Genomic DNA, 22,500 nt, shown 5'->3' with positions numbered 1-22,500 from the left:
CAAGCCCGCATAGCAGGTAGAACCCTATTGTTTTTCGTCCGTTTTTGCATTATTAATGTGAATGCAATAGGCATTTGCAATTATTGAGATCCTGTTTCTCTTTATTTATTAGTGTGAATGCAGTAATAAAGAATGCTTTCAGCTACTTTGCTAATTTAGCTTACTGCATGGTATAAAAATGGTATAAAGAGTGAATATATTATCAATATATAAGATAAAAGACTATTGCCAACAATATACAGATTTAATAAATGTGTCATCAGTAAATAAATCAATAAATACATCATAAATAACTTCAATCTTCCACATATCACAAAACCATCTAGTGGGAACAAATAAATAAAGTCAATAAAACTATAATATATATATATATGATTTGTGTGATTTCGGTTATTTTGTTCCCCTCTAGCCTAATCTTTAGATAAATTTTTTTCACATTTCAGCAGTTCCTCAAAGGGAGCCCACATTTCATTTGAAATTGTAGCTGTTTCCCCGTCTTCAAAAAGCACACGGAAACTCCTCTTTTTATCCCCTGCATGACTCCAATAATCAAGGTCTAGCTTTGCATTTCTTATTTGGTCTGTGAAAAAAGAGAACAGAACAATATTAGGTCCACACATAAACATTAAAACACCATGTTGAAATTGACATTAAACAAATTTTTCCCTTAGCTTAGTCCTTAAAGTTTTCCAAAATTAGTACATTTTAGGATAACCCTTCCTTTTTCTCCCACTATGGGCAAATATGGGTGTGACAGTGGAAAACAGACAGTTACACACAATTATTAGCAATGCCTAAACGAAAAGAAGACACTAGTCAAATTTAAATTGAGTTTTAAAGAAACACCAACAATAGCATGAAATATTTTAATTCAAAAGTGGAGCTTTTGCATTTTTTTATGTGCAACCAGCCATTTTACTGACTATTTGATACCAAGCTGTCCTCATGTAGAAATAAGTTTGACACCCTTGCAACCGTAAGAAGTGCCTTGACTTGTGCAACCTCTTGTGGTTTTTTCATAAGAGCTGCTACTTACATTTTTGTGCTATAACCTGATTGGCCTAGAGCCTGCTATACATTGGTAGGCGGAGACTACCAAGTCTCGCTATACCCAATCAGGTCAAACAGTTTTGATGGATGTCCCTCTCTTCCCCAAGATGGATTCAGTGGGAGAAGACCCAGATTTGATAATATCCATAATGTACAGTGATATATGAAATGTAAAGAATTCCTGGTTCAATCTGTGCATTCTGTCTCTGCTCTTCTTCTTCTCTAACCCCCAGTGGGTCGAGGCAGATGACTGTTCACACTCAGCCTGGTTCTGCTGGAGGTTTTCCTCCCTGCTAAAAGGGAGTTTTCATCCTTGCTCGGTGTGAGGGATTGCTGCAAAACCATCGACAATGCAGACGACTGTCCACTGTGGCTCTACGCTGTTCATCAGGACTCGATGAGTCGGATCCTCTGGATCAGCTTCAGAAGTGTCCTGCTAACGCTGCTTTTGCACGCTTTGAAACTTACTTAGCAGAACATGTGTTTCATCATTACGTCATGTTGTGATCACAGGTAGAGGGGGACAGCCGAATAACTGAATCCATTTTATTACTGTCATGTATATAATAAATGCCTAGTCCTAAAACGGGCTTATAAAACACAGTTAAAACCAAACATGGATGAGTGAGCCAAATGGAGGATGTCAGTCCTTGAGGACGTAAGGAATTAAATCCATTGGAGCACCACTTGGTGCGGCTTTGATGTCATGGACAGATTTGGAGTGGTCAAGAGTTGAATCAACCATCTGCCATCTGCTTTCAGATGGCTGAACAAGATCCTCCACAATTCATGAAACTTTTTCAAATTGTTTTCCAAACAATAAAACTATGATATTAATACATTTATTACAAAATACCTGGATCTTTGTCAATGCTGTGCTTTGGAGTTGGGCTCCATAGGTGGTTGTTGAAGCCTTTACATGGCTTATGGAAAGTGTGTCCCCCACAGCCATAGCCACCACTGCCGCTTCCCGCCAAAGGCTCAGTGGGATGATATGCTGGTCCTACAAAGTGGGACAATAACATGTACAGGATTCTAAGGCATTAATATTAACACACGTTGAATAATTCCTACCCTTTTTAAAATGGTACATTTACTGTATAAGAAAGGTAATAAATCATAACTATTTTAGCATTGATGCATCAAAGAATGGATAAAAATGTAACAATGGAACAAAAGATGTAACTTAGATAGATTTCAAGGCTACTGTTGCAGCAACTTCAGGAAACTAAAAAAGTTGCTGAGAGGCTGAGGTCGGGCCGTTCCTTGTCTGATGCGCTCGTTGACAAAAAAGGAGATTCAATAATGCTGATGTGAACTTTATATATATGGAAATTGGGCCTAGAAGTGCGCAGCAAGATGAAATTAATAAAGAGCTTGCTCACACATTGGAATTAGTTGAGCACAATGATTGGCGTGTGGGACTACCAATAGTTCAAGGGATACCCCAGGAAGTCGAAGCAAAGAAAGGTCCACAATGTATATGTAACAGACATTTACCTGTTTGATTCTCACAATTTTCAGTGGTATCTTCTGCCTCATTGATCCCACACTCTTGATTGCAGATAACTAAAGAAACATATGTATACATATATTTACGCTGAAACACACACACACATACACATATATATATATATATATATATGTATGTGTATATATATATGTGTGTATATATATATGTGTGTATATATATATATGTATGTGTATATATATGTGTGTATATATATATATATATATATGTATGTGTATAAATATGTGTGTATATATATATATATATATGTATGTGTATATATATATATGTGTATATATATATATGTGTATATATATATATATATATATATATATATATATACATACACACACACACACACACACACAAACAACAATATCTGGGCATACCTCAACCACCTCACCCTCCACAGTCATGAGGGTGGTTGTTCCAAGACTGCCACTCAGCGGTGTTGGTGCGGAGGGGGCCTCCAGCAGTGCCTTCTCTCTATCTAATAGCTGGTCCTCAATTTTCAGAGCTGACGCTCGAAAGAACTGGGTCCTGCTTGTAATTATGTTACAAGCAGGACCCAGTTAGATGAAAGGGTGGGCCCTGACCCTTAGCTCGTGGCCTTACTCTACGTAGGATGAGCCTTCTTTCACCCTCCCAGCAAGTCCCTCATAGAGGATGACTGTACTAACTGAATGGCCGTCACTGATTGCGGCTATTTTGTTAGCCTTAACAACGCCTGGTGTTGCAGTGTTTTCGGTAAAGCTCCATGACAAGACCTTGGGCCTGTCTTGGAGCTTCAGAACTGCAACATGGGGGGGGGGGGGGGGGGTCTGATAGGGAGTGTGTGGGTGACTGTTCAGAAGCTTTGCAAGAGCCATTCTAGAAGACAAGACAACAAAAGCAATTCAAACTGTTTAATTCAAACTGTTTAAAGTTCTACATGATTTAGATTTTTTTTAAAACATGTAAAATGAATGTGTCTTAAAACCAGTGGTACATTTAAAGTAATAGTAAGCAATATTGATACTTTGTGGTTACAATCAGAACAGCACAGATACAATGCCTTTCACATTGACCAGCTATTTACTCTACGCTACGTTGCTGCTGTGAATCTTCAGTCAATTTATACTTCAACGTAGGGCTGGACGATAATTTAATAACAATATATACCGATCGATAGATGTGTGGCACAATAGGAAGAAAAAGGTTGCTAAAACGATATAGACAGTTTTCCTTCCTTCCTTTCAGCCTATCATATTAGTTGATGCTACAGTCACTACTTCCTTTCGACCAATCGTAATCGCGGACCCAGGCGCGCCGTCACAAAGCGCCGCCCTCTCAAACCACAACACAGAGCACGTGAATATGTCGCAGCAAGTAGGGGCGGAGGAAACGGTCCCAAAACGGGGTTTTACTAGTTCACCAGCCTGATAGAAATAAACCAGTGATTTGTAAAACTTGCAAGGAACCGGTAAAAACAAAGTCTGGTAACGCAACCAACTTGTTTCATTGCGTAAGCCGCTCACTCCCGCAGCAGTGCGAGCTCTGCAGCCCCGCGCTGCTGCGGGTCTTCGTAGGAATCTTCTGGAAGTTCTTCCAAAACAAAGCAGGTATAGCAGCTAAACTGGACTCCCTTCTTTGTGATAAAATGACAAAGCGTCCAAGCGGCATAAGGACATTAGGCATGCAGTAACGTGCTTCATAGTGATGGATATGCTGCTGTTGTCTGCAGTTGAAAAACCTGGCTTCAAACAATTACCTGCCACTCTTGATCTAACAGCGCTCCCTAAATTGTGCAACTACTGCAAGGAATCAGTGCAAAATGAGCTGCAATCTGAGGTCCACGCATCAACCTCAGACCTCAGCTCTGCGTCAGCCTCTCAATTATGAAACCTGAGAAGTAACTAGTGTACTATTCCCACCTAAATAGGCTATTTTATTTATTTATTTGTTATATTTATTTTGGTCACTTTAGTTTATTTTTTGTCAGTATTTAATAACATAACTCAAGTCTCTTAAGTTATTTTTCTTTAAAAAAAATTCTGTTATGGTTAAAAAAGTTGGTTAAATAAAGATTTCATTGGAATTCTGTGTTTGTGTTCTTTAATAAAATTAAATAATTTAGCAATATCATAAAATGTCCAGGCAGAGCTGCACATAAAATATGGTTTTAAATATTTTCAATAATTATCGATATATATGATTTTTTTTTATTTTTATCGATAAGCTTTTTTTCTATATCGTTCAGCCCTACTTCAATGGGATTCATGTACAATGTTGTGTTCTGTTCTACTTCAGCTTTTCTTACTAGCTTTCATGTTTACAGGGTGCTGCTCTTTTGTCAAAATAAAATACCCAATTTTGCAGTCTGTTTTGGTAACTCCATATGATTGGCTAAGGTTTGTATAATTGATGTGATCATCATGTGGTACTTTATTTTAGACATTCAGCGGGACCGCCGCCCCTTTTTCACTGGTGCCACCTCAGGCCGGTACGCAACGGATCACAAAGGGTCGGTACGGGTCAGTTCGCTTCGGTTGGTTTTCCATTATAATGAAAGAGGCCACATATGTGGGCGGGGTCCCTGCTGCAAAACGGCGCTGACATCCTCCGTTTTCGTGTCAGTCGTTCCGACCATAGACATAATATAAGAGTAGACCCCGCATTGACTGTCGCATCTTGGGGCAGTCGACCTGCTACTATGCCCTGCTGATCCAAGCTGAACGGATTAATAATGCCTCAGCACTGTGTGGCGTATTTTTGTTTGAATCGACGTTTGTATTGACGTCCAGGCTCAAGGGATCATTTTTCACAAGTAAAATAAGCAGAAACATATGTATGCATATATATACTTATGTGTCCCTGTGTAGAGCTTCTAATTGGTGCTGATTGGAAGTGGAGGCAGCTGGCCCACTAAGCTATATTATACACTGGAGTGCTAATAGCCCGCTGTCGCTTTGAAGCCACCAGCCGCCATATTGGTACTCCCTATTTTCCCCCAGTAATTAGGGAATATGTGCGCTACAGCATCGAATAATGAGGATTTTCTCATGTTCAGGGAGGACTTAAGACTTTTAAAATGTCAAATGCCATATACTTTTATGTTATGTTCTAAAACTATCAAGTACTAAGAAAGTAATGTCCTGAAATATTTTGCATTTTGTTTATATATATATATATATATATATATATATATATATATATATATATATATATATATATATATATATATATATATATATATATATATATATATATATATATATATATATATATATATATATATATATATATATATATTCATTGGTGAATATGTTATTCACCAATGTCTAAAGCTCTGATGCCTTCACGGAGTAGATGCAGTTTTGGAGAGACTAAGTCACAAAAACTTGGACGTGTAGACCTGTATCTCTCTGTCTAATATTAGAAAAATCACATAATATAAACTATATCTTTTAATCTTACTTGTGAAAAGTTATCCCCCGAGCCCTGACGTCAATAGTCTGTCGATTTAAACAAAAATACGCCGCCCAGTGCAGCAGGTTAGGGTAGCAGGTCGACAGCCCCAAGATGGTGGCCGTAATTCCCGCGCCGCGACAGTCAATGCGGGATCTACTCTTATATTATGTCTATGCATACATACGTAGACGCCTCGTTGGGCGGGTTCTGCCTATGCTGCGGATGCGTCAGAGCGTCCGCCATGTTGAATGTGGCAAATCTACAGTTAGTCTGAGTCACTTAAACAGTATCAGAGGGAGTTTAATCTCAGAACATCAGGGCCGTGCAGAGACCGTTGGAGGGGCAGGTGCTCAAAGTTAAAAGAGGGCACGGATTTAAAACACGATACAGAAACATACCTTGTTATACAACCCGCTGAAACGTACCAACCCATACTATAAAGAATGTAACATGGATTCAAGGGTGTAGGTTTGATTTGAACTTTGGTATGGACACTATTGGTCCAAAGCTTCATTGGTCCTACGCAATATGCATGCTCCTATTTTTTGATGCTTGAGTTGAGCATCAGAACGCGTTTTGCCTGTCTTAAAAGAAAAGGCAGCATTATTTGCTACATTTATACAAATTTTATAAGCACGACACACACTAGATGCTGTTTGTTTATCTTTAAAGCATCACTGGATCTGATTCTAATTCTGATGAATGTCGAATTGGGACTTTTTCCCACTTTGAAAAAGTTTGCATTTGAACTTACCAGCAACAGAGACAGATGGTAAATGCTTGCCTATTAAACCAAATATATTCAAAATATGTCTGTTTTCTAGATTTATCCTGTATTTCCTTTTGAAGATATAGAAATGTGGAGAGATAAACCCCACCCTTATTCTTTTTTTTTTTAATCAAAGATACTCTGTCTGCATCATAAAACACAGCAAAATTATAAATTCAAGGAACTGCAAATAAATGTACTGTATTTACTTTGCACTGGAAGTAGAAGTGTCACTGACCTTGACAACATTTCAAGTATTAAAATCAAACTTCAACAAATGTACAACTGGGTTGTAGTTACTCTGTAGCCCATTTAACCTAATTTATCTTAACATTCCAAACACATTTCTTACATCATATATCTGAAGTGTAGAAAACAGCTTCTCCTTACCTACATCCTCTCAGAAAACTAATTATTTCCCCAACAATAGTGAGTTGTCAATGTTTAAATGTGCAGCAAATCTTAATACATAAGGAGCATGGAGGACCCGATACTGTACTTTGAGTAAGATTAGTGACACTAAAACTGATCTATGAGTGGTTGTCCATTTCATTATTGAAATGAGAACATATTAATATACTAGAGGCATATACTAGTAAGACTATTAAACAACAGCAGATTAAACTTTAAGATATGTAAAGGCCTATATTAAATTAATTTTGTGACCACATCAACAGATTCAAATAATTTTTACTTTTTTGGTGTACCAAATTACCCGCTTAATGATGAAATATGTTGTGGACTATATCCCTGGTGATGAGAATGTCTAGCTCCGCCCCTGGTTTTTACTCATTTACTAATAAACAGTGTGGAAACCTTTGTACAATAAAAGCAATGTAAATGGTGTTCCTCGGTTTTATTTGTCTTTATTCTAATTCTAGAAGTAGAAATTGTGAAATAAATAGCACTATTATTATGTGGAATCCTAATTAGTCTTAACAAAATATAGCAGTTGTTTAGGTGGCATCTAGTGTTCTTATACTGTATATTATGTAAAATAAATTACACCTGCTATTATGCCTGAACTGCCTCAAAGGGTCGGCAATCAATGAAAGCAACAATAACAACGAAATATGGTAAAAAGGAAACCCTCACCTTTTCTTTTCAGACGGCTGTGGCTAAGAATCTGAATTTTTTAATAGCCTTCAGTCTTTGCTTTTTCCATCTTCCCAGCAGTCTTCAGAACTCCTGCCTGGCACAGAATATTTAGTTTTATAAAAGAGATTAGTTTTTTTGCTGATAAATGCATTATTCTTCAGAATTAGATGCTATTTTGAGATGCTAACGTTGGTTACTTACATTTCTCAAGTTCCACAAATCCAAACAGTCTCTCCTGCTTCTTTAAAGAACTGCACTCAGCAGCTTTCACCTATTTTAGTGCTGATAGTGTTTAGTTTCTTAACTGGGATTAGTTTTGTTGTCAAGTAAGTAAGTAACGGCAGTATCCCAGTATAAATCGAAATTTAAATCTTGCGCTCCAAGAGGGAAGGCGGGATTTAAGGCAGTACAACCAATGAGAGGAGTTTAAAAAAAAGCACAGAGCACAGTCACGTGTGCTGCCGATTTAAAGGGGCAGGCAGTCAGACAGCGGTAGCAGCAGCAGCCGCAGAGCTGCGAGAGCAGAAGGAGGAAGAGTGAGGCACGTTATGTGGATCGTGTTATCTAAATTATTGTTATTTTGGACATACACACACATAAAAAAAAGGGCACCTTGGGCATCAAGGGGCAAAGGGCCAGGTGCTCAAGCCCCCTCCGCGTCTATTTTCCTTCCTCCCTGCTTACGTCACTTCCGTCCGGGACACTCGCTGACAACACGGGCCATGGCGTCCAGCTCGGAGCGGAATCCTCCTCCTTTCCCCGCATCAGAGAAGCCGGAGCCCGGACTGTCTGACATGGCAGACGGAGACAGCGACAGCGACGAGGGAGCGGACATTTTTGTCAGCAACGTAAGTCTCCAGCTGTGTGACGTGTTTCCGCATGTCTGCGTCGTTCTGTGACAGAGAGGTTGGGAGAGTTAGCCCCTTTACCTGCTTAAATACATCTGGAGACCTCAGTTCTGCGACAAACATCCGATTTAGTGTAAAAGTGGCAAAAATGGCTCAGGAGTTTTAATTATTTTAGTTGTATATTATACAACTAAAGCTGATTGTTACCGTCAGTTCCTGGTTGATAGGTTATTGCTTTGTTTGCAGCTGGCCTGCAGTGATGCTTGTTTTTAGCATCTTCTTGTTTTTAGTACCCAGGTGAATATTTAGCCTCTTTCCTTGTCTTTAATTGTGCTGATTTTCACCCCCTGCTAACCTTCAGCCCAGTCTTTGTTTATCTCAGTGGTTAGTTACGGTCAGCAGACTGATGGACGCCTGCTGTTGTGTGCTTTTGGTGACTGCAGAGCCTCCCGACGTCTGTCAGTCGAGGAGTTTCTCAGCCAGAGGAGCCCGCAGATTTGTTCGGCCAGGAGACTCCCACCGCCAAACCCAACAGAGTTTACTCCGATGACGATGACCTGTTTGCAGGTGAGCCAATCAGGGCTGGCGCCTAATACTCTCAGACCAATCTTTGACTTATATTCGCATGTCATGACAAAAGCCTTACCCTGTAAATCTAATAGGTCCGAATGCATGCATTTTTTTTAAAGCATTTTTATGAAGCAGCTTCTCATACAGCGGTGCAACTAACCCTCTGGTGCTATATGCACCGCCCCCTAGTGGTACACAGAGGAACTTTTGGTTCTAATTGGTGGGTAAGAACAATTAATCGTTGGTAATCCTGTTCAGAAACACTTTTTGTTTTTTGTTATTCAGGAAAAGGAGGTTAAAAAATTAGATCGCTGTGAGAGCAGCAGGCCTGTAAAAAATCTGACCAATCCTGTCATTGGGTCTGAGTGGAGAGCCAATCAGATGCCTGCTGCGGGCGTCTCTGGCGCTCCCTCTGCCTGGCCTCTTGCTCTGCTCTCCCACTGCTCCTCCCTGAGCTCCAGAGTACCTCCTCGCGTTACCTCTTTTCCAGGTGATCCTCCCCCGAAAAGATCAGATAGAAGTACCGCAGGAAGCGACCGTGATCCAGCTGACATTTCAGACATTCATAAAAATACTAGCTTCCCTACCGTGCCACACGATTTCCAGTGATGATTCTGCTTAGCAGTGTGATGAACCTCAACGTCTGTCGTTGTTTCCTGCATCTGTAAATCCTTGTTAGACGTTTGTTTGTCTTATCCACTTCCCAAAAGCCGACTCTGTCAGGTAAATTCACCAATGGTGGCTGTTTTTGCCTGACTCTCTGCAAAAAGCAATTATAACCAAGCATAACTTCCTGATTGTTACGGGCGCCGCCGTTTTGATTTGCTTGAGTCCCTCCTTCAAACCTAGAGAGCAGTAGTACCGTAGATCGTCACTAGGAGGCGAGGAACCGTGCTAGTGTGACGTGTAAATGGTCGTCAGAACCAAACTAGGCACGGTTAACTGATTCAAGCTCGGTCCAAGCTCGGCATGGATCGGTTTAACAAGAGTAGAGTAAATGACGACCGCTAGATTCATCTAATGCGTTTGTGTAATCGATTTGTCATTTATTTTTAGCCCAGTGTTTTCATGTTCTGGATCAATCAAAAATGCTAGTTTTTTTGTTTGTTTTTTGTCCACAGAAGCACAAGCGGATTTAAGCTCAGACACACCTGGCAACTCTGCTCGCAAAGATCTCTCCACCTCCTCTGGCCTTCCGTCTGCTCGGAGTCCTGCAGCTCTGCAGCCCACCTCCTTGGAGCAGGTACAGGCCTGAAACAAGCTTTCCACAAACCTTACAAAAAGATCAGGAATCAAGAAGCTTTATTGACTTTATGTGTTACCAGACTTAAATTTTGACGAGGCACACGCCGGCTCAGAATGCACATAATCACACGTAAAACAGAGATACAACAAGACATAATCTTTCTTTTTTTTCTAAACAGTTGATTGTACTGGTCAACAATAATTCTCCCTGAGGGGGTTAATCATGCATATACTCCTTAGCAGCTAATGGACTCATTTTCAAGTCAAAAAGATCGCAGTCTACAATACTGTGCAATAAATTTAGTCACAGAATTGTGCAATTTGTATGCATGTCTAACCAGACAGTGCCTGAGAGGTTGAAGTGTGTGAATACACATTTGCAAGTGAGAGTCAGTGTAAATGATTTACATTAGATCATAAACCTGTGTAATCAGTAGTGTGTTTGTAACATAACAGATTATGAACTGGGCTGGTGGTTTGTTGATGATCAGCAGGGGGTGATGGCCCTCACAGCTTGGGGAAACACACTGTTTTTAAATCTGTTAATATTTTATTTTAATGTTCCTGAATTATTTCCCCCGATGGAAGTAGGTCAAACACAGTTTTTGTCGCTTTTTACAGCCTGGGCTTTCTATACCGAGTAGCGCCTCCGCGTCGGGCAAACGTTTACGCTGTTTTGTTTTCAGATTTGGGATTGTTTAAATGTTGTCTGGTTAATTGCAGTTGGAAGAGGAAGAGGCCAAGGATTGTTTTGATGTGGATGTTGCTGTCACCAATCCAGAGAAAGTTGGTCAGTTTAGTTATGCTCCATTTCTAAGTTTGTTTTTTTAACTCATTGCTGCAAATTCAGGAGTAGTTCTTTGTATTTTAAGGACATAAACCTAAGATCTTATTATCAGCGTGAAATTTTACAGATCTGCCTTTGTTTTATTTGTCCCTCCCAGGAGACGGCATGAACGCTTATGTGGCCTACAAAGTATCCACCAGGGTGTGTATTTAAGCTTCGGATGGTTAATGAGTTGCACGAATTGTCACACGGCCACGCTCATCTTGTTTTTCCGTATTTTTTGTCCAGACCTCTTTGCCCATCTTCAAAAGTAAGGTCTTCTCTGCCAGGAGGCGTTTCAGTGATTTCTTAGGCCTCTATGAAAAGCTGTCGGCCAAACAGTCGCTCCATGGCTGCATCATACCGCCTCCACCGGAGAAAAGTGTTGTAGGTAAGAGAAGGCGTGTCTTTATCACCTCATGTCCCATTACAACCACAAGCTTTGTAGTTGTAATGGGACAAAATGTGGAAGAAAGTGCAAGGGGTATGACATTTTTGCAAGCGACTCAATGCGCATGTTGTCTTTTGCTGTGTTTCCCTTGCATCTGCAGGAATGACAAAAGTGAAGGTGGGCATGGATGACCCGTCATCTGTGGAGTTTGTGGAGAAGAGAAGAGCGGCTCTGGAGAGGTTAACCTCCACTCATGTTTTCACACAGCCATTCATTTAATCAAATGCTTTCTAGCGGTAATTATTTCTGTTTTCATGTGCTGGCATGTTTATATTCTTCCCCTTCTAGGCTGAGCTTTACCGTTTTTTTTTTTTTTGTTTTTTTTATGTGTCAATGTCTACAACTCCTACTTCGTCTTGTCAATACTTTGTTTTGTGCAGGTACCTTCAGAGAATAGTGGCTCACCCGCTGTTGCTGCAAGACCCTGACGTCCGGGACTTCTTGGAAAGAGAAGATGTAGGTGCTTGAGGATGTTAAATGAAACACCTTCTATATATGCACTGTGCTTTTCTTTGATAATACATCAAAAATGTCAACAAAAAAAATTATGTATAATTAGGTATGTTTTTGAATGCAAAAAGCTTTTCTAGGAACCAGGGTAGTTTTCCAGAGCCATAATTTTATTGCTGGACATACCAGGGTAGAAGCAAACTAGCCACATCTTTACTGCCCACGGTTTCAGTCGTCCTTACAGGTGAAACTTCTTAAAGCAGAAACTTGGCAGATAAACATGCTGTGGACCTGCACTGGTGGTGGTGCAGGTCTTAGGTTTTTCTGAAATGGATGCTCTGATACTGACAGCAGCTAGAGGAGGCGTGGCCCTCTGAGTCAGCAGACATCATTGGCATTAGCAGCCTTACAGTCCAAACACACGACCCCCCCAGAGCACACAGATGTTCAGGGTACCGTAATGGAAACACATCTATTGTTAAAAAAAAAAAAAGAAGTTTTTATTACTATGTTAATGAAGCCTTGTTTGTTTTCAGCTCCCCAGAGCAGTAAACACCCAGGCGCTGAGTGGAGCCGGTTTCCTCAAAATGATCAACAGGGCCTCCGATGCCGTCAGCAAGATGACCATCAAGATGAACGAGTCTGACACCGTAAGAGGAGCCAGGAGGAAGTGTCTTCCCATCTCTAACGCTGTCTGGTGTCTCCAATGTGTTTCGGATTTGCGTCCCAACGCAAAGTTAAACTTTTTTTTTTTTTTTTGTCCAACAAGCAGAAAGGGCTGCATGTGGCAGAAAACGTAACATTGCACAGCGCACCATCTCTGCCTGATCCTTGTGGCGGCAGCATCCTGCTCTGGACAGGCTCTTTGACATTTGGTTCAAGTGCAATCAGGGGTTTTTACAAAGGATACACTTCAGAATAAAGCCAACCAAGCTCAGTAATCCAATGCTGCACAGTTTAGGCAATAGCAAATTGAGTCAGTCTCTATAATTGATAATTGTTTTATTTAAATGGGGTTTGGATTTTTATACATTGGCGACTACATACCATAAAAAGAAAAGGCCTCAAAACCTAACAAGCTTGTTTGGTTGAGTGTTCGTCTCCTTGGTTTGATGTTTAGTTTTTGTTTGTGTGTCTCAGTGGTTTGAGGACAAGTTCCAGGAGGTGGACACGGAGGAGCAGCAGCTGAGGAAGCTTCTCGCCGTAGTCGATTCCCTGGTCAGTCACAGAAAAGGTGAGCCCAATGCCGATCAAACGGTTTCCTGCAGAGGAGAAATGGAAGCAGCTCATCAGTCCAAAAATGATCAGCCTGAATAAGTGTTTCCGTTCTTTGCCCTTAACACCAGAGCTGTGTGTAAACACAGCCGTGTTTGCCAAAAGCATGGCCATGCTGGGGAACTCCGAGGATAACACAGCCCTGTCCCGGGCCCTCTCCCAGCTGGCAGAGGTGGAGGACAAGATGGAGCAGCTGCACCAGGAGCAGGCCGGCACCGACTTCTTCATCTTCGCCGAGCTGCTTGCCGACTACATTCGCCTGCTTGGTGCTGTGCGGGTAGGATGACGGCTGTGATGTGAGAGAAAGTTCTGAAAAAGAAAATGACCACGACTTAAACAAGTGAAAATCTGTTTTTGTATACTAAAAAAATATTTTGGTATTGAGTTTTACAGCTTTTTTCCCCCCTAGTGTGTAAACATCAACAGCATAAAGTGTTGTCATTGATCGTTAACCAAACTGTTTCTCAGCTCTCTTGTTTAGTTAATATCATGTCCTGTTCTCACTAGATAGGCTCCGATCACACTTCTCCTGGCCAATACCGATTTCCGGTTTTGACTTGCTGATTAGAGTATTAGAGTATTTCTATCTAAGAAACATAACTAATACAAACTCAGTTGTGTTTCTTTTCAAGACTCAATGCTAACAAATAATTACCATTAAAGATTTTCCCACAAATTAGTTGAATGAAGCATTAGTTTGGTAACCTGACTCAAGCCAGACGCATGTCGCTCTGCCTAGCTCGACTTACATCCATCTGGGACCTCTCCATAGGAATTGCCTTTTTTGAAGGCTGGGCCTTATCAAAAATCCTTGCCTATGATTGGATAAGCCACTTGTCTGTCATCTTTATCGACGTGCTATTTCAACCACTCACACCGAAGCTAACCTGTGACGCTGTGAGAGCGACGCAGGAAAAAAAAAAAAGCGCCGCGGGTCGTAGTCGATCCCGGGCCGACCGCGTTGAGGACTAAAGGCCTCCTAGTATGGTTTGCGCTAACCGCTAACCGCTAACCGCTCCCCGGAAAACAAAACTTGACAAATCTGGTCAGGAGAAGGGTGAAAACATCGTTTCCACCAACAAAAGCCTTCGGAGCCGTTCTCTGATGTTCTTTTAATGAAACAATATTAGGTAGATTGGACAACACGGAAGAAATAGCAGCATCAATGTTAACGCTTGCTTCCTCGATGCGAGCCGCCATTGCTATCTGAATTAAAACAGTCTCACGTCACGGTCGCGTCTCCACTACGTCACATCTATGAAACTCCAGTCCTGCGTCCTGATTGGCTGGACAATAAAATTGGTTGGAGAAATCACTCTCTATGAAAGATGTCCCAGATGTATGTGATTGAAGCTAGGCGGAGCAACATACGTCTGGCATGAGTCAAGTTATTAGTTTGGATCCCGACAGAAAATCAGCAACTTAATCAATGTTTTCGATTTCTGCATCAAACTCTGATGCAGTTTCTTTGTTTTAGAGTTCAGTAACAATCAGATAGAAATAGGGGCACAGAGAACACTGGGAGCTTTCAGTCTGAAAGCATTCACTGAACAGGAAAAAGTTTTTTATTGCAAAATGTCCCCTGAAGATTAGCGGCAAACGCGTAAGCGGTGCAAATCTCGTCATTTCTGTTGTAACCCATGGGAAATGAATTTGCACAGGGTTGCTTCGACCAGCGCGTGCGGGCGTGGCAGCGATGGCAGGAGGCTCAGAGCACGCTCCAGAAGAAGAGGGAAGCTGAAGCCAAGCTGCTGTGGGCTAACAAACCCGACAAGCTGCAGCAGGCAAAGGAAGAGATCAACGAGGTAACGGCACCGTCGCTACAGCGGGAAAGACTTACATTTCGCTAATCGGAGAGGTATATCTCACTGCAGCTGAGCTGTCAACAACAACCTGATGTGTGATTTACAACGATCCTGCTGACTTCTATCAAGCTACCTTAGCAAAGTAAATGTACTTGGCTGTTGGAGGGGTCCAAAAAAAGTTTGGAAATGCTTAAAAGCAGATTCCCAGCCAGGCCCGTACCGTACGGCGACACTTGACTTGAAAACAGTCGACTCTCTGAACACAAACTGAATGCAGGGAAATGGGATACGTTTCTTCAAAGTTGGTATTTGGAGCTAGTTTTTGCCCACTGAAACTAAACTGATATTATTTGTTCTAACCCTCTTAAAATGTGCGCATAACTCACATTCCTACTCATTTTCAATGCGGGTTATCCACTACCAATCTAAATATCCATGTGTACAAATCTCGTCTGTATCCTTAACGTCCAAAGATTTCAAATTAAAAGTCCGAGGATCACGAATTAAAGACGATGCCATGATGTAGTTTCATTTATTTAAAACATAAAAGCAGCAATTATTTGTACTACTGCTAAAATAATCCAACATGTTGATTATCACAAACATGAAAGTGTTAAATTCCATGAAATAACCTGCTGAATGATGTAGGTTTGTAAGTAAGGTTACACTTTATTTGAAGGGGTCCACATAAGACTGACATTACACTGTCATAAACATGACATAACACCTGTTATGAACATAAATGACTCTTTATGAATGTTTAGGACTGTTGTCATTAATTGTCATTCGGTAAATTATGACACTATTAAAGCAAAGTGGACATTGTTTAATATGTCTTTGTTATGACAACTTCACATTAACAGAGACAAGGTTAAGTTTAGGGCTTGATTTGGGATTAGGTTAAATTTAGGGCTTGATTTGGGATTAGGTTAATTTAAGGGCTTGGGGTTTTGTTAAGTTAAGGGCTTGTCATAATAAAGACATTTTAAACAATGTCAACATTGCTTTAATAGTGTCATAATTTACCGAATGACAATTACAACAGTCATAAACATTCATAAAGAGTCATTTATGTTCATAACAGGTGTTATGTCATGTTTATGACAGTGTAATGTCAGTCTTATATAGACCCCTTCAAATAAAATGTTACCGTAAGTAAACGGGCGTCCTGTTCAGAAGATCGTAGCCCTACGCTGCAGCTTCCAAACACCCTTTAGTTTCATGGCTTCTGAAACTGAACTGATTTCTCTGCCCTTTAAGCCAGCTGGGAGGTGAGCTGTGGTGTATTACTCCGTGCTTCACGAAAACTCCAGGGCTGACGTTAGTGACGATAAAGTTTTTCTGCAGTTTTGAAACTTCAAACATTTACAAGCTTGATGTGCCTCCTAGTTACTGTTAGAGCTTGAGAATCAATGGGTTTTGATCTGTTTGGCTGTCGTCCTTTGAAGACCAAATGCAGCGTGTCCCTGATAGAGATCTAGGGTGCTTCAGGTCTGAGCGAGTCAACTGTCATTCAAACCTGCTGATTAAAATCGTCCCATTTCAACACGCACGTTTCCCTCTCTTGTTTGCCGTCAGTGGGAGGCAAAGGTTACTCAGTACGAGAGAGACTTCGACAGGATTGGGATGACCGTACGGAGGGAGGTTCTTAGATTCGAGGTGAGTTGAAGAGTTTTTTCCATTTTTCCGCGAGTTTGCTTTTCTTTTAACCTTCATCCTCGGTTTCAAAGACAGAGTGATTGTTTTCATTCGGCGTTTTCTTCTGCTTTGCAATGATGTTAGTCCTCCTCTGCAATTATGCTTTCGACCGGATTTGAGCTAAATTGCCACGAAAAGATTGCCGTTAGTGGCTATTCGTAAACTATATCAGTTCCTATTTGATCAGAACTAAGTTTTTATTTTTTTGTTCTTTTGTGCTTTTAATGGATCCTAAAGCCAAAGATCTGTTGTTCTCTTATAATGATGTACACTTTTTTAAGGTAATTAAAATCACAGCTGAAAGATCTTTATGCTAGTTTCTGCTGGTTTTGACCTCCTCGGAAAAACACCCTTCTCCGTGCCCGGAGAAAAATGTTGATGTTCTGCCAAAAAGAAAGATTCCTGCAGCTGTTTTTACTTTTTATTATTATTATTGCCAAAGATCTTGAGACATGACAAGACTCTTCCCATTGCAGAAAGAAAAGGCCAAGGACTTCAAGAGCCAGATAATCAAGTATTTAGAGGCAATGCTGCAGTCTCAACAACGGGTAATTACCATACAAAAACATTTTATTCACTAGGCAAACGATGACATGTTGCATTCATTGGGCACTGCTGACAATTTGTATAAAATAAATGGCAGGTGAAGCATCTTGTTTTTGAAGTTGTACATAAAGGTAACCAGGAAACTGGTTATCTGTTGATTGTAAATATGTTGGTCCAAAGGGGGGGCGTGGCCTAAAATAAAGGATGCAAATTTTGAAAAGCATTTTATTCCCTTTGTTAGTTATGGTAGAGGATGAGTGCTCCTGTGGCTTAGTTTTTTAATTCCAAAGGGACCTGGGAACTTTGTTAGAGTGGCTAATTCATTTAAAATACAAGAACACTTGAAATAAAAACCTGGGTCCCTTCACCAGAAAACTAACACTGGGTTATTATTGGGTCTTCCTTCTGCATTCTGATCCAAAATCCTTGGCCAAATCAACACAGAGATGGTTCACCTGACACAAAATAACATTCTTCCATCTATTAAGGAAAACTGTTATGGTGAAATAAGGAGAAAAAGTATATGCAAGAGGACTCAAAACTCTAGATAATCTAGAGTAGGGCTGCAAGGAAACGTACGATATGCAGAAATGTTGGTGGTCGTTCCAATGAAGACATTACTTAAGTGTTTGTGTCCCTCTACTTTGAGTTGATTGTAAACCAGGACCCAGATCATGAGTAGTTTATCCCGTTACTGGAAAATACAAGGCAATACATTATTTCTGTTTTTGAAGCATAGTTGTGGCTTAATAGGAAGATTATTTATCATGTAATCAGAAGGTTGGGGTTCAATTCCAGCTTCCTCCCCGGTATACTGTGCAGCTCTAACCTAGAGAGGCTGATCAGAGAACAGTGGTCAAAGATCTAATGCTCTCTATGCTCTATCCTTGTGAAACTATAGAAGAAGAGTGAGTTCTGTAAATATGGAACTGCTAGATTAATTTTAGACATAACATTTTTAATATTTCTTTTCTCATTGATAAATTTACTCAAAGATTTGGTCCTGAGATTGTTACTATAGAAAATTTACCTTTATTTTAAGGTTTTTATACATCTTTTCTTAGTGTAACTATAAGTGTGCAGTTCAGTGTGACTATCAGTACCTGTTAATGTTCACTAACACCAGTTTAAAAGCTTATTTGTGATTGGTCAGACCATGTTTTAACTGTTTTTGTTTGTCTTCTGCTGATTGTATTCCAGCTCGTAAAGTTTTGGGAGGCGTTCCTGCCTGAGGCGAAGGCAATAGCCTAATGAAGTGGATTTTCATTTTTATATGTACTATATATAAATAAAAAATAAAAAACCCAACTGCCTTTTTGAACACTTTACCTCTTTACCTGGAGATGAGAGAACAGTTTTGAAGCACAGAAGAAACGTCCGTCGATTTTTTTTCCTCTTGTCTTTTTGATTAAAATGAATTATTCTGTACAGACGTTTGATATAAAAAGCTGCCATGTTTCCCTATGTATTTGACATCATTTTTAGAGTTTCATTTAAAGAATGATGTAAAGCAAGATTCAGGTCTGACACAAGCTTGTCCGCATTGTGTGTTTGACTCACTGTCTTGTCAGTGGAATGTTTCTTCTTCCTTAAACAAGTATGTTGAGATGTTTATACCAAGATACTCCACCAGGTATCAGTCTCTGTGGTTTACGTTGGACGATAGTCGTATGCAGGTCAGTCCGCTCCTACAGCCGCTGTTGAATGGGAGCATGTTGCAAATTTTGATGCACTAAAATGGATCGCACAAACAGAAATCAGTTTTTCTTTGTTACTAAAACACCTTTGTAAATGACTATTAAATGTATTAATGGATTCTTAAGGTTTATCATCTAAAGTATTTCTTACATTTGGAATCATGTTACAACGCAGCACTAACATTATGGGCTTATCGAAGTTTTAACCAATTAAATAGTCGTAAGTTCATCAGGAGAATACAATCTGTATTGGTATATTTGCTCCGGTCATATTCATGGTATTAATGACTTTGTTGATCCATGTATTCACTATTGTTACGTTTACTTTGTTGTAAGCCCAAGTGAGCTAATGTCGACCTACGGCAGAGATTGTTTACATGTACTCATGTCCAATGTGTGAATTAGATCATACAGGTTTTGTTTAGTAATATTCCTGCCTAATAGACAGTGACTGGTTAAACAATAACAGAACCTGACAATAAGTGATATGGTCCCTTTATTTACTGTTTTCTTATTGTAGTTGTTCCCTTTACATAAGAATGTGCTTTATTTTTATAACCACTTTGCATTCATACATAGATTTTCTTTGAAACGTTATGACAAATGTACAAAATAAATGTTTGACTAAGATTTGGGGATTATGTGTTTTGTTTTTTATTTATTTCAACTTCAGATTTTTACACATTTGTTGCAGTTTTTCCCCCTTCTTTGAAAACTGTTAGCTTCAAGACTGAAAGCATAAGGCATCATCTTTGATTGCAGTAATTTTGTGTCCGTAAATATTTTAACCCTTTAATGTGTAATTTGTCCCTTTGTTCATGGGAATGAGCTCCAGCATCATACTTGTTTAAATCAGATATAGGCTCCACTCCCCTGTCTGTAGGTCTAGATGTCTTTTTATTTACTTCAACATCACAAAACTAGCTCCATTATTCTTTAAAAAACAAAGTGTTTTAACATACCGACTTAAATAGACAATTTATTTGTAGCAATTTCCCCCTGACATAAATTCAATAATTATTTTCTTTACAGTTCTGCATTTTAATCCTCAGTTATTTATTTAAACAAACATTTTTTTTACCTCTAAGGATCATACTTTTAAAAGGCGAAAAATAAATGTATGTGCCTGATGCCACACATTTTGTGTAAACTAATGTCTTACCATAAGGTGGGAGTACATTGGTATGATAAAGTCCAGTGAAGTGACTATACTGCAATAAAACCGCTAAGAAAATAGCAGTGAATGCTAAGGATGAAAGGGTTTGTTATAATCAAAACTACAGTGTACTGTGGTTGAGTTTTTCTTTTTATCAGGCGATAGAGAACTGTGTTGTTTTCCAGAGCTATGGACTTTGACTTGATTCTGACTTGGGTCAGACGTGAATCTCAAATTTGTTGACCTGAGACTTTATTCGGACTTGAAGGTCTTTACTTGAAAGGACTCGATGCCCCAACTACATCAAAAATCTATCGCGCAGAGTATTAATTGTAAAAGAATATATATATTTATCCACATTGTTTCCTCAAGTCATTACCATTTATCCTCCTTAAAAAGGTGTTCTCTGTCATCCACACAGTGATAATGTGATAAACCACGTAGAGCTATATCTCTCTCCTTTTAGTTCATGTTATATTTGTTTGGCTCTTCAGAAATGCCTTGTGCCATCTCGCAGTGCTGAAGAATGTTCTTTTGTCTTAACAGGTTAAAATAAGACGAGTTCAGTAAGTAACAAAACAATTTTTTCCCATTGATTAAGTTTGGCAGAAATAAGTGAAAAGAAACACTGGGATGGACTTTTCTTGTCTTAGTAGTTAATGTTTGCAATTGGGACACTATTAGACTTAGACTTTCTTTATTGTCATTTTGTTTGCACAGAGTGCATACAGAACAAAATTTTGTTTCCATACAGCTCAGAAAAATTGCAGTAACTCTACAGGATACTGAGTTACAGTACAGGATAAAAATGCAGTAATAAATTGCAGTCAGTTACAGGATACGTTTTAATTGACTTCCAGATAAAGTGCAGCAGTGAACAGTAGGCAGTTGAAATGTAAACAAATGTAAACAAATATGCAGTAAGTTTCCAGTAAAGTGCAGCAGTGATTTAACAGTAGACAGTTGCAGTGTAAACAATTATGCAGTAAGTTTCCGGATAAAGTGCAGCAGTGATATTGGAGACTAAGAGTTGAGCAGCATTTATAATGCTGGATAAGGATAAATGTTTTGTATTTATAAAAAAAATTTTAAATTTTTTTTTTTTTATGATATGAGTCATTTGTTTTAGATGCTTTCTGATATCCAAACAAACACTTTTTGTCTTTTGTGCTTAGTGGTTCAAGGATAGCTCAACTATGACTGGTTTCAGGACTGTGGAAACTACCATAGTTAGTCTCTTGACTTGAGACTTATGTGGGAAATAATGACTTGGTCCAACCTCTGGTTGGTTGTTGAGAAGTTGCAAGAAACTTGTACGTAACGACACTACATTGCTCCCTTGTCATTTTGTTGCAGGACGCAGACATATATTTTTAAAAGCAATGGCGATATAAGCAAGTTTTACATTTTTATGTACTCAACAGTCAACTGAACACACCATGGTAGCTCTAGTAGTCAGACTTGTAGAAAAGAGATCTGTACAGGACTGGAGATCAGAAACATACCAGGGATCTGAACATAGTCTATCTATTCTCAGCAACAAGAAAAGAACGTAGCTCACTGGTCTTTATTTGGCAACCCGGTATCTCTTTTGAATAAGTCACTGTTTTGTGGTTGTGTTTAGTCTGGAATTAAAATAAAATACAAATGTGGTTCATATAAGATAAAAAATAAATGTGTTGTAAATGTGTTGACTTTGTAAAGTGCCTTGAGATGACATGTTTCATGATTTGGCGCTATATAAATAAAATTGAATTGAAATTTTAATAGGACAATATTAATAAGATATTAAATTAGATAATACAGTAATAACATGACATATTTATGTTTAAAGCTATTTATTCCCGTTTGACATTTGTCTCGTTTGCATTAATTCTGTAGACCCTACTAAATCGTGTTTTTTAATGTAGACTAATAATCATTGATGTTCAATTTTAAGTTAGCCCAATATTTAAGTTGTGTAATAGCATCAAGCGTGGTTTTAAATATCGTGCCACGGTTGTATTTCTCGTGAATTTGACGGTTTCGGGTTGACCCGGAAGTGCGCGGCGTGAGG

General features: G+C 39.4%; 1 protein-coding gene, 1 long non-coding RNA gene and 1 pseudogene across 2 annotated transcripts; 2 read left to right on the top strand and 1 right to left on the bottom strand.

Annotated features, from left to right (window-relative positions):
- Window positions 1-22,500, top strand: part of LOC105916361 — an 83,635-nt pseudogene that overhangs the window by 4,792 nt on the left and 56,343 nt on the right.
- On the bottom strand, window positions 74-3,174 carry LOC118562921. Its single transcript, XR_004930888.1, has 4 exons — window positions 2,950-3,174; window positions 2,551-2,619; window positions 1,907-2,053; window positions 74-580 (listed from the first exon to the last, which is right to left on the bottom strand). It is a non-coding gene; the product is annotated as an uncharacterized LOC118562921 (long non-coding RNA).
- Window positions 8,537-19,920, top strand: LOC105916385 (sorting nexin-1). Its single transcript, XM_036136168.1, has 15 exons — window positions 8,537-8,725; window positions 9,169-9,292; window positions 10,417-10,538; window positions 11,264-11,330; window positions 11,485-11,528; window positions 11,616-11,757; window positions 11,918-11,996; window positions 12,198-12,273; window positions 12,804-12,917; window positions 13,408-13,501; window positions 13,614-13,819; window positions 15,204-15,347; window positions 16,926-17,006; window positions 17,522-17,593; window positions 18,792-19,920. The coding sequence occupies exons 1-15, from the start codon at window positions 8,600-8,602 to the stop codon at window positions 18,840-18,842; spliced, it is 1,542 nt and encodes a 513-aa protein (XP_035992061.1). The 5' UTR covers window positions 8,537-8,599; the 3' UTR covers window positions 18,843-19,920.

This window comes from Fundulus heteroclitus, chromosome 4 (assembly GCF_011125445.2).
Source record: "Fundulus heteroclitus isolate FHET01 chromosome 4, MU-UCD_Fhet_4.1, whole genome shotgun sequence".
In the NCBI taxonomy this organism is placed as follows: Eukaryota; Metazoa; Chordata; class Actinopteri; order Cyprinodontiformes; family Fundulidae; genus Fundulus; species Fundulus heteroclitus.
This window is presented reverse-complemented; position numbering and strand designations above follow the sequence as displayed.